This window comes from Perca flavescens, chromosome 1, assembly GCF_004354835.1.
Source record: "Perca flavescens isolate YP-PL-M2 chromosome 1, PFLA_1.0, whole genome shotgun sequence".
Classification (NCBI taxonomy): Eukaryota; Metazoa; Chordata; class Actinopteri; order Perciformes; family Percidae; genus Perca; species Perca flavescens.
Window position 1 is genome coordinate 28,640,126 of NC_041331.1, and position 16,166 is coordinate 28,656,291.

Sequence of the window (16,166 nt, forward strand, 5' to 3'; positions counted from 1 at the left end):
TGTTTCAAAAATTCTAATTACAAGACTCCCAACTGATCGTACTTGTAAATCATTAAATCTTTCATTCAAAGCAACTGATTCTCCTTTCATTTGGCTTGTAAATATCTTTCACTACAAGATCAATGTTTCAACCACTAAGTTTCTGGTGAAATACGAGTACATTTGTTAAGTCACCTAAACATGTCATAGTGCAATTCTTTCAGTTAAGTTATTATAACAATCACTTAGTTCAAGACCAAATAATGTAAATTACATACAAAATTACCCTTTAAAGTGCTAAAGATGATCTATTTGCTTCACTTTTTTCACATTACAGTAGGCAAAAATGTAACCGTACTTTACCCATCCAATTCAACAACAAACCATTTCTATAATTCCTTTCCCATAATCACAAGTGCGATCAATGAAGATCTCTTCCCCCATCAGCGATGCAACAAACGTTTACTGTATTGCAACATCACTGTAGGGTTTGTCTAATCAAATACTGTAAAAACACTAACGGAACTGAAAGAAAATTGTTAACCGTAAATACTGTAAAGGTTTTCTGTAGTACACGTTACATTACACTAATCTGCATCAATTCGGTCTTCTGGATTTGGCCATAAGTACACCTTGGGAAAAATCTTCTTGAATGTCGAATCCAAGCCTGACATTGGTCAGCAGTAATGTCATCACAAGCCTCATCCACACTATTGTTGTAAACACTGTAATCATTGCAGTGGCGCTGATGGTTTGAGCACTACTGTAAGTTACCAACACTAGGTTGTGGGTTGAAATCCCACCAAAGTCACATAAAAATCTTACACCTAAGGGTGGCGATTCTCAAGTTTTACATTGGACTATAATAGGCAAAAAAAAAAAAATGCATACGGTATATTAGGCAAATGTTTCATTGACTATCAGTTATGAACAATGAGCATAGTGTTAGTAAAACGTATTTTAACGAGAAGAAAATCCTATCCAAAGTTATGCATGTACTTTGTATGACCGTAGTGTATTTCAATGTGAAACTGGTCTTTGTAGATGTTTTTTGTACAGTCAATGGAAGATGTCCTTAGAGTTGTGAAAAGAGGTACTTTTTGATGATCTGTTGGTTTATTTGTACTTAAGGTAGTGAAATATTACCCCGTACTTTTGAGAATAGTACCATAGCATCAGAAAAAACTGTTATAAACAGGTAACAGGTCAGGTTCAACATACAGTAACATACGACAGCTTCATGCTGGTCAAACAGCACTTAGAAGAAAATATCTGTGTTTAATGACATAATGGATTTGGAAGTAAAGACTTATTTTTTGGTTTCCACACAGGTCACTTCATTTGTCTGACTCATTACATCAGACATATTGAATGGTTAAAAGTACCATCTTGGCTAATAAACGTGCTGGTCAGTCCAGGTTATCAAGGGAAATGACCCTATAAAACTATCAGCAATTTTTCTTTTTTCTTACTAAAATGTATTGACCCGGCTCTGAAAGAAAATATAACCGTTCTTTACACTTTATTGCCTTTGTTTTGTCATTAACGTTTGTGAAGTCTGATCATACTGTGTAATACTTATAACCAAAGAAAGTCCATACAGTATTGTGTACAGCATGGAAGTTGTTTTTTAAACATGTTAGATATGACATAAAGAATATTGCAGAGTGTGATGACCTTTCTGTAACTATCAGTCTACAATCACAGGACTTACACAGTTAAAGTGCCAATGTTGTTGCTTTAAAGGAATAAGCCAGATGTATATCCAAAGTTGTCTTATTAGTTTCATATTTGCGAGGACATTCACCACCTTTATGTATGCCATCTACTGTATGCATGTAGTTCGTCATGTGCTATATACAGGTGCATACAGTCATTACGTCTGTGGCCTTAATGGGAATTGCATCACCGGTTTTTAATCGTTTAATGCATTGTCAGTTCACTGATTTACACAAACCACATTTATTGAAAGAAGTATGTTGTCAAGTTGTTTTGCCTGGTTTGGGGTGGAAAATAAAATGATTTAATACTGTTCTGTTGTTTACCTTTTGAGTTGACTGTAGCACTGAACAGATCTTCCTGTAAACGGATATTTGAGGATTGGGGGCTGTTAAATAAATGATGGCCTATACAGTATCACACTGTGTATTTTCTGGAGCAGGCTTCACCCTGAGTCACAAGCACTGTCTAAATCTTGTATGTAAAAGTACGAAAATTTGTACGTGAAAGGTCCAAGTATAAATATAATGTAGATGGAAAAAAAAAGTGCAGACCCTGTTAGAGGACATCTTAGAATTATTTCTACTAATATCTTTTAAACTAAGCATATTAGTTTAATCAAAAGTAGTGACATTCAAATTCTGGTGTTACAAAAGGGTCACTATTGCTTGGATCTGAAACTTTAAATGTCAAAGAAAATAAGCAGTAATAAGTATTATATAATATTTAGCACATTTAACTTGGTTGACAGTTCAGCATAACAATTCAGAAAATGCTAACATTATTTTAGAAATGTGCACAGGATAAATGTACTGTACTTTTAGATTAGTATTTGTTTTACCTTTTATAGTTTACACATGTTAAATGTAACCAGTTTAGACTACTTCTGCAGAACAAACACACATTGCATTATGAATAAAACAAAATATGCAAATAAACAATGTACTCTAGACACTTTAAATCAGAACAAAATGTAATTCTTACTTCACATTAAAAACATCAATGAATAGATGTTTAACCAGCATTTTCACTAATCAATCCACTATGCGAAAGAGAATTTGACCATTCAGGGTTTTAAAAATGTGAAACGAATGAAGTTGCAGATTTAAACTTTCTCTTGAATTAAGGAAGGATTATGTTTCGATAAGATTCCTTTAGAAAAATTGCCATACAAAACATTTTCTTCTCATGCACAGGCGTTTTCTGAGACAGAGTGGTTTAGTGTTTATCTGTTGAATTTTCTTTCTTCCCGTTACTCCTGCTGCTTTGAGGACTTCCTGCTGGATGGCACCTATTAATATTTTACTCCTACCACCACCACAGAGGAGGAAATCATTTTCCTACATCACCAACAAGGACGGAAGTTGTGAATGGTCTGGGAGGAGTGGTCATGTTGCTCCGCTCCACCAACGCACACCTTAAAATAACTTGTTTGGTTTCTTTTCATTTCTCTCATTCGCTCTACAACTCCACAACCAGAGGAAATTCATTTTTTATTATAAATGCCCCCAGTCTCAGACTCAGAAAAGTGAGATTTCCTGGTCTTATAAAGCAGGTCGAGGGGCCAGATAAATACTGTAAAAGTATCAAAACGCCCAAACCACAGAGAAATGCACACAACCCGTATTCAGAAACTGTGCCTTTAAACAAGCGGTCATGCCAGCGTGGTTGTAATTTCACAACTATACTATATATAGGTAGGCATTGTGCTCATGTTGTGGTTTTGATGTACCATGTGTCTAAGTGAAAAGTTGATCACATCATAAGCTACTGTACATCTTGTACCAGATATCTGGATAAATTGCCACATGACACATACAGTGTGTCAGGCAGCGTTGTCACGGAAGTCACAAGATTCGCAGTGAATGGTGTGATCGTGTAGCGGAACATGTGAGAGCAATGTTTGTGTGAGATGTACAGAATCAGATCCGTAAATAAATTTGACGCCATTCTGAAATCTTACAATATTTATCCAATATTGCCACATTCCACCATCACCCATGTTACATATTTCTTGTGTGTGTGTGTGTGTGTGTGTGTGTGTGTGTGTGTGTGTGTGTGTGTGTGTGTGTGCGTGCGTGCGTGCGTGCGTGCGTGCGTGCGTGTGTGTGTGTGTGTGTGAGATTACACACGCCTCTGCATTCACTGCAGTATGGACCGTCTGTCACTGACCTTGCTGACAGGTTTGTGTCCCTTTCAGTCTCTCCTGTGAGAGACTTTGAGTTGATCTGTGTGTCCGTTGCTCATCTCTGCCAGACTCACTCTCAATCTGTCTCCCTTTGACTTTCACTTCCCCTCTTCAGCTGTTCACTCTGAACTACACCAACCCCTACTTAAATCTGAGCCAAGTCACTCATGTGCATTAGAATTCCATTTAATTGCTTTAAAATATATAACATAGATAATGGGTTATTTGCTATTAGCTTGTGCCTGATAAGTTCGATCAGAGAGCTAATGAGGACATAAAAGAACATTAGATCTTTTACTAATTAATTTAATCAAGGACAAAATTGAACTGGTAAGAGAAAACCTGTTCAAGACTAGTGGATCTATCACACTGCAATTCACCATTCACAACTATAGTTTTGTGCACTCTAACTATAATATGGAAGGAAGGAAATCAGAAATCATGGAGCATTTGGCTTATTAACTAATCAATTAATACATTTTTATCTAAACAGATATGTTTTCTCTAAATATATATTCTCTTTACCAACTTTGTAGACACAAACACAAATAAACACACTCACACACACACATACACACTGACAATGTGTGTCCAATAATGCGTGGGAGGGTGCTGGTCATTTATTAGTCTGATAGATAGCCCAGTGTATGCACTGGTGCTAACATTTAGCTGCAGCAGGAACGTTGATGGAGCGGTGTGTCTTTAGAGCCACGTGGCTTTTCACAGACCTACAGAGTGGAACTACAATTGGCTCATGTTGCTACCTGTTTCTCAAAGATCCGCTCACCACATGCATGTATACATACCACATTAGAATCATGTCTATAGTGGCCATACTACACCTATATATACTCCTCTCACTGTGACTGCATAGAAATTAGATTTTTATTAATCAGAGCAGACCAAGCAGACACGTTGTTTTGAATGTATCAAACAAATGACCACACCATGACAACCAATATTATGTGAGACTCATTTTTTAGTCTAGTAATGAGTCTGATCTGATGCTAGCATTAACACTGAAAACAACATTCAATAAACTAACAACAGAAATAGAATGAGTCTGAAAAGCAGCAATGAACACAACACAACGTCCTCTGTGTGAACCACAACACCACAAGAAAGATGTAATCAAAGATGTAATCATCCAAATGACATGCAACAAATGATATTTTCCCACAGTAGCAAATAGCTGCTTTTTACTTACAGTAATATGTAATTATGCAGTCAATACTTGTCTAGTCTCCAATCTGTAATGTCTGTACATCGTCTCTGTTTCTTCTGTGAACATAGTAATTAAAGGTCATGCAGTTAGGAAACAGAAATTTAGTTTTATAGGTCTGGATTCATGCAGTTTTCTGATCAGTCCCCAAATAAAGAGTGTCTTTTTTGTAATGAAACTGGGCCCTAGGTGACAAACTGTATTTACTCTGTTTGGGTTCCAAGTTGTAAAAGAACAAGGCCAATGAGCTTGAAAATTAAAAGGTAAGCTAGAGAAACTAAAACATGGACAGAATCTAAAAGATTGATTATACACAATTAATGTGTGCACCAAACTTCATGACAATCCATATCATAGTTGTGGAGGCATTTTACTCAAAAGCTAAAAATGTGAAACTCGTGGTAGCACTGGAGGAAAAGTCAGGGCGACAACTAAAGTCCTATGGCTTCATCCTCTGGGCACCATTCACCTGTACAAAATGGCATGGTAATCCATCCAATATTTTTTTAGATATTTCAGTCTGGACCAAAGTGGTGGACCAAGCAACAGACTTCTGTTAGCGTGGCTAAAAGAAAACCACATTTCATAAAACAGAATGCACGTTTACGTTTCACGCCACAAATTTACATACAGAATAAATACTGATCACTGTGAGCTGAAAGAGTATTTATAGGTATTACCATCAGATATTTTTAGCTGGCTTTGTCTTGTTTTGAGACCTAAAAGTGCACTTTAAGCCTACATTCTCCACCAGCAGAGTTATACTAGAAAGGAAACAGTTCTGATGGCAGGAGGATGTAGAATAATTGTGCCTATAGTTCTGTAGATATATGAAATCAAAAAGAGAAACAGTTCAAATGATCTATTATCTTTGCAGGATTGATCTATAAATAAAATGCACGAAATTGAAAATGATAAAGTGTGACATTTAAGGGCAGTGAAATGTGGGATTCAATACATCTTGTATGTTCATTTTACACAAATGTTTGACAGTCAATCAAACTCTTTAACACAGGCAGTACTGTTCATCTAACTTGTTATAGTTTTTTGTTTTATCCATTTGTTTTATGAAATGTTACTGTGCTTTGTACTTCTGGGCCACCATAGTTAATAATGACACCTATGCCTGCTCGAGTACTCCAGTTGCCTCTTTGACTTCTGCTACTTTTTAATTTACAAGTTGATCTAAAAATCTCTCACACACCATCTCACTGGTGTAATGTACTTAAGGGGAAATATTGTGTTGATATGACTGCAAAGGCAAAATTGTTGTCTCTGAGGTCATAGCAAAACATTACATAACTAATATCCTCAAAAGAAAAATAGAATAATTACCAGTGTATTTCCTCTTTTAGCCTTTTGTCTGCAATACAAAGTAGCAACAAAGGTCGAACCATGATACATCGACTTTACCAGAAAGCTCCACAAAAAAGATTTAAAAGGACAGCCCACACGGGGCAGCATGTACAAAGGACTCAGAGTAATTTCTTTAAAGTAACATAAATACCAGCTAAGGTGGGCGGCGGCCATTAAACGCATGCTCCACAGAAACGTCTAAATTAGTTGGGGGGAACACATGTTCACATTTTCCTAATCCAATTTGTTGGTAATTGACTGAAGAATCTGCAACATTTGGATGAATTCCAGTTGTCAATTATATCTAAATAAATATAAAAACCTAGCAGCTGTAAACTGACTTCACAAGACACGCCTCCCACCAACCTGACCTGAACATGCACCGTAACTCAGGAAAACTAGTTAGTGAGCAAGCAGAAAATTGGAAATAGCTCAAAGTAATGGATGAGTGGTAGAAACATACAGCTTTTGATTTAAGTTTTGCAAATCTGCATAGTGTGGACCGAAGTGTCAATAATTCCATAATAGAAATAAACTTGAACGTGTAAAGGTGGAACTGCAGTGTGAGAATCTGACATGTTGCCAGCCCGAACTAGCAGAGTCCAGTCTTTAATTTTATTTTTTATTTAACCTTTATTTAACCAGGTAGGCCATTGAGAAAAGGTTCTCATTTTTAACGGCAACCTGGCCAAGAAAAGCAAACGCGTTGCAAGACAACATACAGTTTCACATACAATACAATACAAGAATACAGAATACAATAGGCTAAATAGGGTACAGAAAAAGTACAGAATAAGTAGGCATTACAAAGCCGGCGCAAAGTGAGGTGTAACTAAGTCAATGGATATGCAAAATTGATAAGCTAATAACACGATAAACATGAATATACAGTCAATATCACTGCTGAGATGTAGTAAAGAGTCATAAATACAGTAAGTGCCAATTATGGTCTATACAGTGATAAAGATCAGTTTTAACACAATATATATGAATAGACAGTCTATATAAATGCTGAGATGTAGTAGAGAGTCAATGTACAAGTAGTGCAGTGTGGTCTAGATAGTGATGTAGATCAGTAATAACATGATATACATGAATAGGCAGACTATATAAATGCTGAAATGTATTAAAGAGTCAGTATACAGTTGGTGCAGGTTGTGGTGTAGATGGTGAAGTAGATCAGTAGATGTACAAAAATTGTATGACAACAAAGATGGGGAGAACGGTAGAGCATGCCAGGGCAGATGAATAGTGCGAAAGAGCGTAAACAGATATGAAAGCAGATAGCAGTGCAGATGAAGATGTGCATCTGTGCAACACAATATCTGACTGTAGGCAGTACTGGTTGAGCATGGAAGTGTGTGCTGTGGTGTCTGAATATTCCTGTGGGTGTGCTGTCATGCTGTATGTGTGCACTGAGTTGTGTGTTTCAAATGTGCATGGGCTCCTTTTGTAATATAGGCCTGTGCGATGACATTCTAATCAACTCATTATTCATAATTAATTCCTACCCTCTGCCTTACATACCAACGTGCGCTCACACACACAAACACACACACAGCTGAATAGGTGTCACTGCGTGGAGGCCCCCCTGACTCTGTTCTGCACTGAGCCTGTTTTCATTCCATCATTGCGTTTCTGGGTGATAACACTTAAATCTGCATATGTGAGGTGCTTTCACCTGTGTTTAAATGTAAGGTTAGTTAAACTTGGTATTATCCTGAGGTGATATGAAGACCACTTCCTCATACACTTAGATTTTATATATTGGACATTTTACATGCACCTTCTAGTACACCATAGACCTTTTTCACATACCACATTTGACATGTAACAGTAGTAAAAGCCCAGGTGTAAATAATAATAAAAAATGATGGTTGAATTCCATGTAGCTGCTTCAGTTTCAGGGTCCTGGTACTGTGCATGCTGGCTCACTGTCACACTGTCATGACTTACTGAGACACTTGACTAGAACAAGGCCATCATTAATGTTATTAAGCTGTAAGCTAAATATGAAGAGAGATGTGCAATCTAGTCGTTGAAAGACTTGATTGAGTGCTTAATGAGCAACACATGACTGTGCGAATTAAATAGCTTGTTCATTAATATGCAGGAAGAGATGGAAAGGTCAATTGAGTCAGCCATTGTGGGTGCTTTGTTAAATGTATGTTACTAATGACTCTACCAAAGACTAATCTGTCCTCTGTCCCTTTCTCACTTTTCTTTCTTTAATTCTCTAAATGTGGCTTTGACCTTTGTGAGAAGGGGTGGTGAGGTAGGGAAACATCCAGGGCTTGTAACAAAGATATATATATATATATATATATATATATATATATATATATAAAATATTTCTTATCTTTTATATCATACTTGTTGTCCATGTCCTTATTGCACCGTGGGTCGGAGAGAAACATATTTACAATTGCTCTGTATGTCTGGCACATATTGCAGAATTGACAAAAAAGTTGACTTGACTTGATGAAACAGTTCAAACAAGGGAAACGAGTGAATGAGTGAATGACTCAGCAAAGAAACTGAATGTGTAAATATGCAGAAGACACCAGAGTTGACACCACTGATTGTCATTTCTTCACCCCTCACAGGGCTGCAGCTTTTTGATAAATGGATCATGGAGGATCACAGCCAGCTCGTGGCAGAGACTCATCCTGCTGCTCCCACTATTTTAGAAGATAACAATGACAAGATATATAGAGAGTTTAAGCACCAGTGACCTGACAGCTCAGCACATTTATATCAATAGATTTCCAATGCACAACAGGGGTCAAGTCAAACTCAGATGTGGGCACTGGATGAAGAGTTGAGTCAAACTCTACATTAGCACTGTGACTTCTGCAAGCTGCAATTTAGAATCAAAGTTAGAATTTTGATTGTGTCAAACTATGATCTTGTTTTTTCTTGTAACATTTCATTCTCTTTGTATTACACTCCAAAAGGCAAATAGATATGACTCTCTACACTGTGGGTGTTTTTAATGAAAGCCATGGAAAAGACAATGAGTATTTCTTTTAAATCTTCATTAAACAATCAGGCTAATATGGATCATTTGAGACAAAGCCAGACAACAATCTGATCATTAGTGTTTGTTTCTGTGTCATGCATGTTAGTACCATTATCTTGTTCTATTGTTGTTGCCAAGTCACTCTCAGTATTGCCAGCTGAGTGAACTCATCAGAGCTTATCTGTAAATGACATGTTGTGTATTACATCATACACTATGTTCTATAAACTAATCTCTATTGCATAATGTTTTGCAGTTAGAAATGAACAATAAGGGTAGCTGGTAGCTTACCTGGTAGGGAAGCGCCCATATGCAGAGGCTCAGTCCTCGACACAGCAGCTCAGGGTACAAGTCCGACCTGCGGCCATTTCCTGCATGTCTTCCCCCTCTCTCTCCCCCCTTTCCTGTCTACAGCTGTCCTGTCTATTAAAGGCTAAAATGCCCAAAAAATTAAACTGTTGAAATAAGATCTTCTGATATTTAGAACGTGACGATTATTTTAAAAAAGGAGATTTTTAGTTTTACTTGTACAAAACTTGGTAAATTGACTAGACCTGTGTCTTTTTTGGAGTAACACTACTCTTTTACAGTTTTGTAATAGCATGAACTGATACTAAATCTGATACAGTCATATTTGTACTAAGTTTTGGAGAATTGATACGCTGTGGTTCAACGAAAGAACAATTACAGCTCTTTGACAGTAGCTGTCCAGAAGAAAATGACCACGGCTGAATCACGTTTTAGGATGGTGCCAGTTGCTATCAGGGGCAGAATAATCGAGGAAGCTCTGATATGTAATCAAACTCCTGAACTGAACTGAAAGAAATCTGATAAACCAGTCCTTAGTATGTGGTATGGAGTATCGCCCATGATTCTCTAAAGTGCAGATTGAGGATGATAAAAAACTTGAATGGCTATAAATGACACTAGAATGTGTTCTTTCTAAAAAAAAAAAAAAAACTGTGTTACTGCTCTGCACATTTGATTGACAGCTAGACCTACAAGGGGACAGAGAGGCAATGTAAATATTAAAATTTCTCTGGTAACAGTAGTTTACATGTTTCGTCACAGTGTATTGGTCGTGGTGGTATTACAGAGTTATTGTTTTAGTAGACCTACTTTATTTTTGTTTGAAACCGGGTCTCTGTCCCAAAATCATACAGACAACACTATTAATTTCATATTACATATTCATTTCTATTTCCCAAAAGTTTACATACATTAGCTAAAAGATGATGTAACACTGAAGTACTATCTTCTTCATTTTTAGTCTGTCTGAAAACTCTTTGCACATGTTTATACAAGTTCACAGTAAAGTGTAAACACAAGGACACAGTGTCAGGATGTGCACATACCAAGAGTGCCACCTGTGAGCATATCCACTTTATAAGCTTTATTTTACTCTTCTATTTTTTCCATTTGACTAGCAGCTGAAGACACAGACCAGATGCCAAAACTCTATATTGCTGTGGATCGATGCACATGTAAAGTTTACAGGATATCTGCTCTGGTGTGTGTATGTGTGTGTGTGTGTGTGTGTTTGTGTGTGTGTGTGTGTGTGTGTGTGTGTGTGGGCCCCCCACTGGTATGTTATTGTCTGACCACACACTGAAACAGAGGACTTTAATCCTCACGTCTAAACTAACAATACCATGAATGGTATCTCTTGTATTTTTCAAATGCCTGGCTGGGACCCAAAGGAAAAAGCTATGAGAGAAGAAAATAGTAAACAAAGTATATAAATAGAATAAAATAAAATATGATATGTAATAATGATAAAGTAAGGAAGGATAAATAAATTGTAAATTTAGAAATAATTCATCATTAATAATTTGTCTGTGACAAGATGATGACTCAGGCTATTTGGGTCAGGTTTGAGCAGAGAATTTCATTTAGAAAAAAAAGGAAGAACATCTCAAAATAAAATGCCTGTAACAAAGTTTACTTTAGTTTATGTATCAGTTAACCTATCCTACCTTGGTTTACATCTCATAGAGTCATTCATAATGATAACAGGGTTGGCATTTTAAAGTGTCAAATGAAAGTGCAGCAGTCATTAAAAGGCAGTCTAGTGTCTCAAAAAGTTGACCCTAAACTTTTCTCACACGGTAGGCTATGTTTTGTGAGTTTCACTCACAGACTTCAGGTGGATATCTGCTGCCATCTCCTGGTCAACAACTGCAAATCTGGTTTATTCTAGCCAAGACAGGCCATGAGGTAGGCAGGTAGGTAGGCATTTACTGTAGGTGTAGGTAGGTGGTTTTACATAATAAAACAGTCAATCCAAACAGTAAATTTGTTCCTGTTTTAGTCTTTTAAACTTTTCACATTAAACTGCAACGTGAATATCAACATAACCTTATATTTACTGGCTGATACCACTGCTAAAATAAATGGCCTACAAATGTTACATCAGATAATTGGTTGAAATTGTTTAACTCTCTGGTGTTGTTTTGTTTCATGGCCAGTTGGTGGTAGCAAAGCTCTATCATAGACTGGTATGGGTCCATTGTGTGCCCACCTGTGTTGCCCATAGACTGTATATTATTTAACAGTCTATGGTGTTGGCATGTCCGTTAATCATGTTTTTTTTTAAGTGTTTGGATTGTTTGAATTGTTATCTTTATAGACAGTTTCCTTGGGCATGTGTAGCACATTATTGTGTAAAAAAACAATGTCCACTTCACCGTCTGCTACTTTCCTACTGCATGAAGCACATCAACTGGCCCACTCTATTAGTTACAAATGAAGGTGTTATAATAGAAATAGCCTAATTGTCAGCCTATAATGTACCAACATACATGTGAAGTCCATCGTCATCCAGTGCTTCATCGGCTTTATTTTAAACCCGTATTATTCCAAAGACAGAAGATGGGGAGTGAGTCTGGCTAACACAAATAATTGTTTAAGGAATCGTCTGAGATTGCTTGTTTCTCTCGCGATATGTGGCAACCCAGTGAGCAGCCAGTCTTCTGTCAGCCCGTGAGGAGGATCCAGGGAACAGTCAGACAGACTGGTGGTCTTCTGTTATCAGCGGAAATGTTCAAAACAGAGAAACTAAAGGCTTTGGTCAATGAGCGACTGAAAGCCGCCGCTGAGGACATATTCAGCATCTTTGAAACAACTATTAAAGACTATGAGGAGATAGTTTTTCGTTCAAAAAAGGAGGTCGACCAACAACGAAGAAGGCTGGCCGGGTGGAAAGGTACGTTACGTTGACGACAGGTTAACTTTAGCCTCTGAGCAGCGCTGACACTGGCAGGTCTTTACTCCTGTTAAATCAGAAAGAATAGCGTTTGGTAAGATGTACTGCAACCAACTGGGCCACTCCCTAAATACTTGTTAGTAGACAACAAGTAGCGCCATTTTGCATCCCTGAAGGGGGATGCAAAATGGCTGTCACTGGCAAAATATGCCAAACGATGGTTATGTTGGTACCTTGGTAGGGACTACAGGCAAAAGGACATGGATCCCAAAGCCTTTTCACCTCTCTCCTGTCAAACAGTTGGGAGAAGAAAGAGGGATGGGTGGAGTTGAAAAGGTAAACAAAAGCCATTGGAAACAGTGTATTTGCTATCTATTATCAAATAGAGATATTTTTTTATTATGATTACATGATTATATGTGATTCTGTCCTAAATCCATAAAATGCCTCATAATAAGTGGCTAAATAAGATTAGTAGGCTAGTACACAATAGTTTGCCTGTGATGCTATCTTGTTCATTAATGGTGGCTATATTGTAAATCACATAGTCATTTCAGATTGTGTTAATAATGTTACGGTCTAGGCCACAGTGGAGTTAAACCCCCACTATGAAAAAACCTTAACAATATTGGCAGCAAAAGAAGATGTCAGTGATTTGCACTATCATCTCCCCCACAGTATTAAAAACATGAAGCGTGACCCCAAAACTTGTACTTATTAAATTGTGCATATCGTAATACAAACTGTTGTAACAAAATGAGTGCTGTAATGAAGCTGACTTATTTGATATGCATTGCATTAGTAAGTCAATCTACATTGTTTATTTTTGTTTGTATAAACTTTTGTTTGCAAGGAGATCATCACAAAGCAAACCTTTTCATTTCACAAACAGGAAGCCATTAAAAGATGAGCACCATTGTATGTGTTGTATTGTGGAAAGAAATACTGTAGTTATACAGGTGCTGTTCCCATCTTTTCATGAGCAGACTACCCATCATAACAAAACCATGCAAAATTCTCAGATTTGTATATGCTGGGACACATTTTCATTTTCTGCCTGCCTTGTCTCGCTCTCTGCTAAATATTTGCAAATCAAAATATTTGATGAAACTAAGGCTGACATTTCTTTTCTCATGTGTGATACTGTGCAGCCCCCCTGCAGCTCTCTGTCCAGGAAGAGGACGCTCCCTCAGAGCAGTATCGCTGTGAGAAGAAGACTGACCTGTGTGAGGATGACCAGGAGCCCCTGCAGATTAAAGAAGAGCAGGAGGAGGAACTGTGGACCACTCAGGCAGGGGAAAAGCAGCAAGAAGAGGTTGATACCAAAGACGCTATGTTCAATATAATTTATGCGCAAAGGAATGATGGAGATGTAAGACAGTTCCCACATCAAAACCAAGAAGTTGAAAATAAAGAAGACAATTTGCCCAGCAGCTCATGTGAACAGTTGAAATCAGAACCTGATGAAGAAGGCTGTGGTGCATCGGAGCCAACCAGTGACTGTCAGATGAGTGAAGTTAGTGACTGTGAATGGAGAGAAAGTGGAGGATTTCACTCCGGTGTAAACAGGAAGAAACCACAGCAAGCTGGTGAGACAGCAGACAGGCCGTACACCTGCAGCATATGCAACAAGAATTTCAGAATTAAATCCATTCTGACTCGCCACATGAAGACACACACAGGAGAGAAACCTTACAGTTGCGGTGTTTGCGGTAAAAGCTTCATCCAGCGCTCCTATCTGCAGACTCACATGAACTCTCACTCCGGACAGAAACCGCACACGTGTAGTTTCTGTGGCCGAGGGTTCACACAAGTTGGAAACATGAACGCCCACATTCGAATCCACACGGGAGAGAAGCCTCACGTCTGTACTGACTGTGGAAAAGGTTTTAGAGAGAAAGCAGATCTCATTAAGCATACAATAATTCACACTGGTGAGAAACCATACATTTGCATTGTATGTAATATGAAATTCAGTGCTCAGTCTAATTTAACACGCCACATGAAGACTCATTCAGGGGAGAGGCCATATAGTTGCACTGCTTGTGGAAAACGATTCATTCGGCGCTCCCATTTAATTATTCATATGAAGACTCACGCAGAGACTCTCTAGACTGGAGAAATTATTATATTCGCTCCGTTATTTATTTGATAAATTCCTAGGTAGAATGGACAAAGAAAATGTATAAAATAAAAACTTTTTGTACAAGCCATTTTTCTATGAGTTGGTGCTATATAGTTTTGCTGTATCATACTCAGCAGGTGACATTAAATAAAGCAAGGGGGCATTATTATGTCCTCAAAAATCATCACAAGTCATTCTACTTGTATTTTTTTCTCCAGTGATGCCCTTTCTAGTGTTCACGAATGAAATATTTTCGTTATTGTCAACAAATCCTATAAAAAGAGCACAACAAAACAGTTTTAGTTTCTCAATACTTGCCCACCCTGTCTGTGGCTTTCCAACAATAAAAGCACCGCAAGGTCTGATAGCTGTTCAACTGCAAGTCATATGACTCACACATTAGTTAATTCTTGTCGTATCAAAGTCCACATTGAAGAGAGATGGTGAGCTTGAACTTCCTACCAGAACAGGAAACTTGAAACTTTCCCTTTGTGGCAATAAATAAATATTTCATGGGAGCATAACTTGAATGCAAACTCTATTTTTCAGCCTGATAAATGTTCTTCTGTTCTGCACCTAGTTTTATCAGATGGATGTGGGTGCTTTTGTAACTTTTCCAGAAAAAGGCCAACCTACCTACAGCATGTGAGATAATTTTTTTTTTCTTTTTTAACATAAAACAAAGACATGTTCACGTAAATGGCAACCTGCCTGAGAAAATAGGGTAAGTAAACACTGCATTTTAATCCTTAACAGCACAACATGTACTGTTATGAAGAAACAATAACTACCTAATGCTTATCATGCCGTAGTAGCATTACTCCTCTGCTACAATACTAGTCTTCATTTCTCTGGGTGTGGCTGTTTAAGTAGGTTTGGTTTATTCTCTTTTCTGTATACTCTGCTCATTTCTGGATGTATTAACTGAGGTGATAGCAAATAGTTGCTATTTGGTAAAACCTAAAGAAAAAAATAACTGTTGATGAGCCTCACTTTAGGTTTTACATACTGTGTAATCACTGGCCAAACGGATTGTGCAGTATTTTACAGGCTGTAGATGAAAGTATGCACTTGAAAAAAGGCAAATGAGCTCTTAGTTAAGGGAAGACTGTATAAAATAGGTTGCACTGTCAGTAGCTCTATTATGGTGCAGAATGCATTTCCTGACATAGTTAAGGACCACCGGACTCCTGAGAGTTCAGCTGTGCTGCTAATAAACACAAAGCTGCCGTAGTGGTTCAGCCCTCCAGGATGATACCACCTCTTTTTGGTTTTGGGTGGTACCTGAGACTGTTTCATCAGTATTAAAACAATCACTCTTTAAATTTGTAGTATATCATCATCATCAGA

General features: G+C 37.6%; 1 protein-coding gene across 1 annotated transcript; it reads left to right on the forward strand.

Moving 5' to 3' along the window:
* Positions 1 to 12,214: 12,214 nt before the first annotated feature.
* On the forward strand, positions 12,215 to 15,061 carry LOC114572093 (zinc finger and SCAN domain-containing protein 12). Its single transcript, XM_028603577.1, has 2 exons — positions 12,215 to 12,691; positions 13,843 to 15,061. The coding sequence occupies exons 1-2, from the start codon at positions 12,430 to 12,432 to the stop codon at positions 14,802 to 14,804; spliced, it is 1,224 nt and encodes a 407-aa protein (XP_028459378.1). The 5' UTR covers positions 12,215 to 12,429; the 3' UTR covers positions 14,805 to 15,061.
* Positions 15,062 to 16,166: the final 1,105 nt, after the last annotated feature.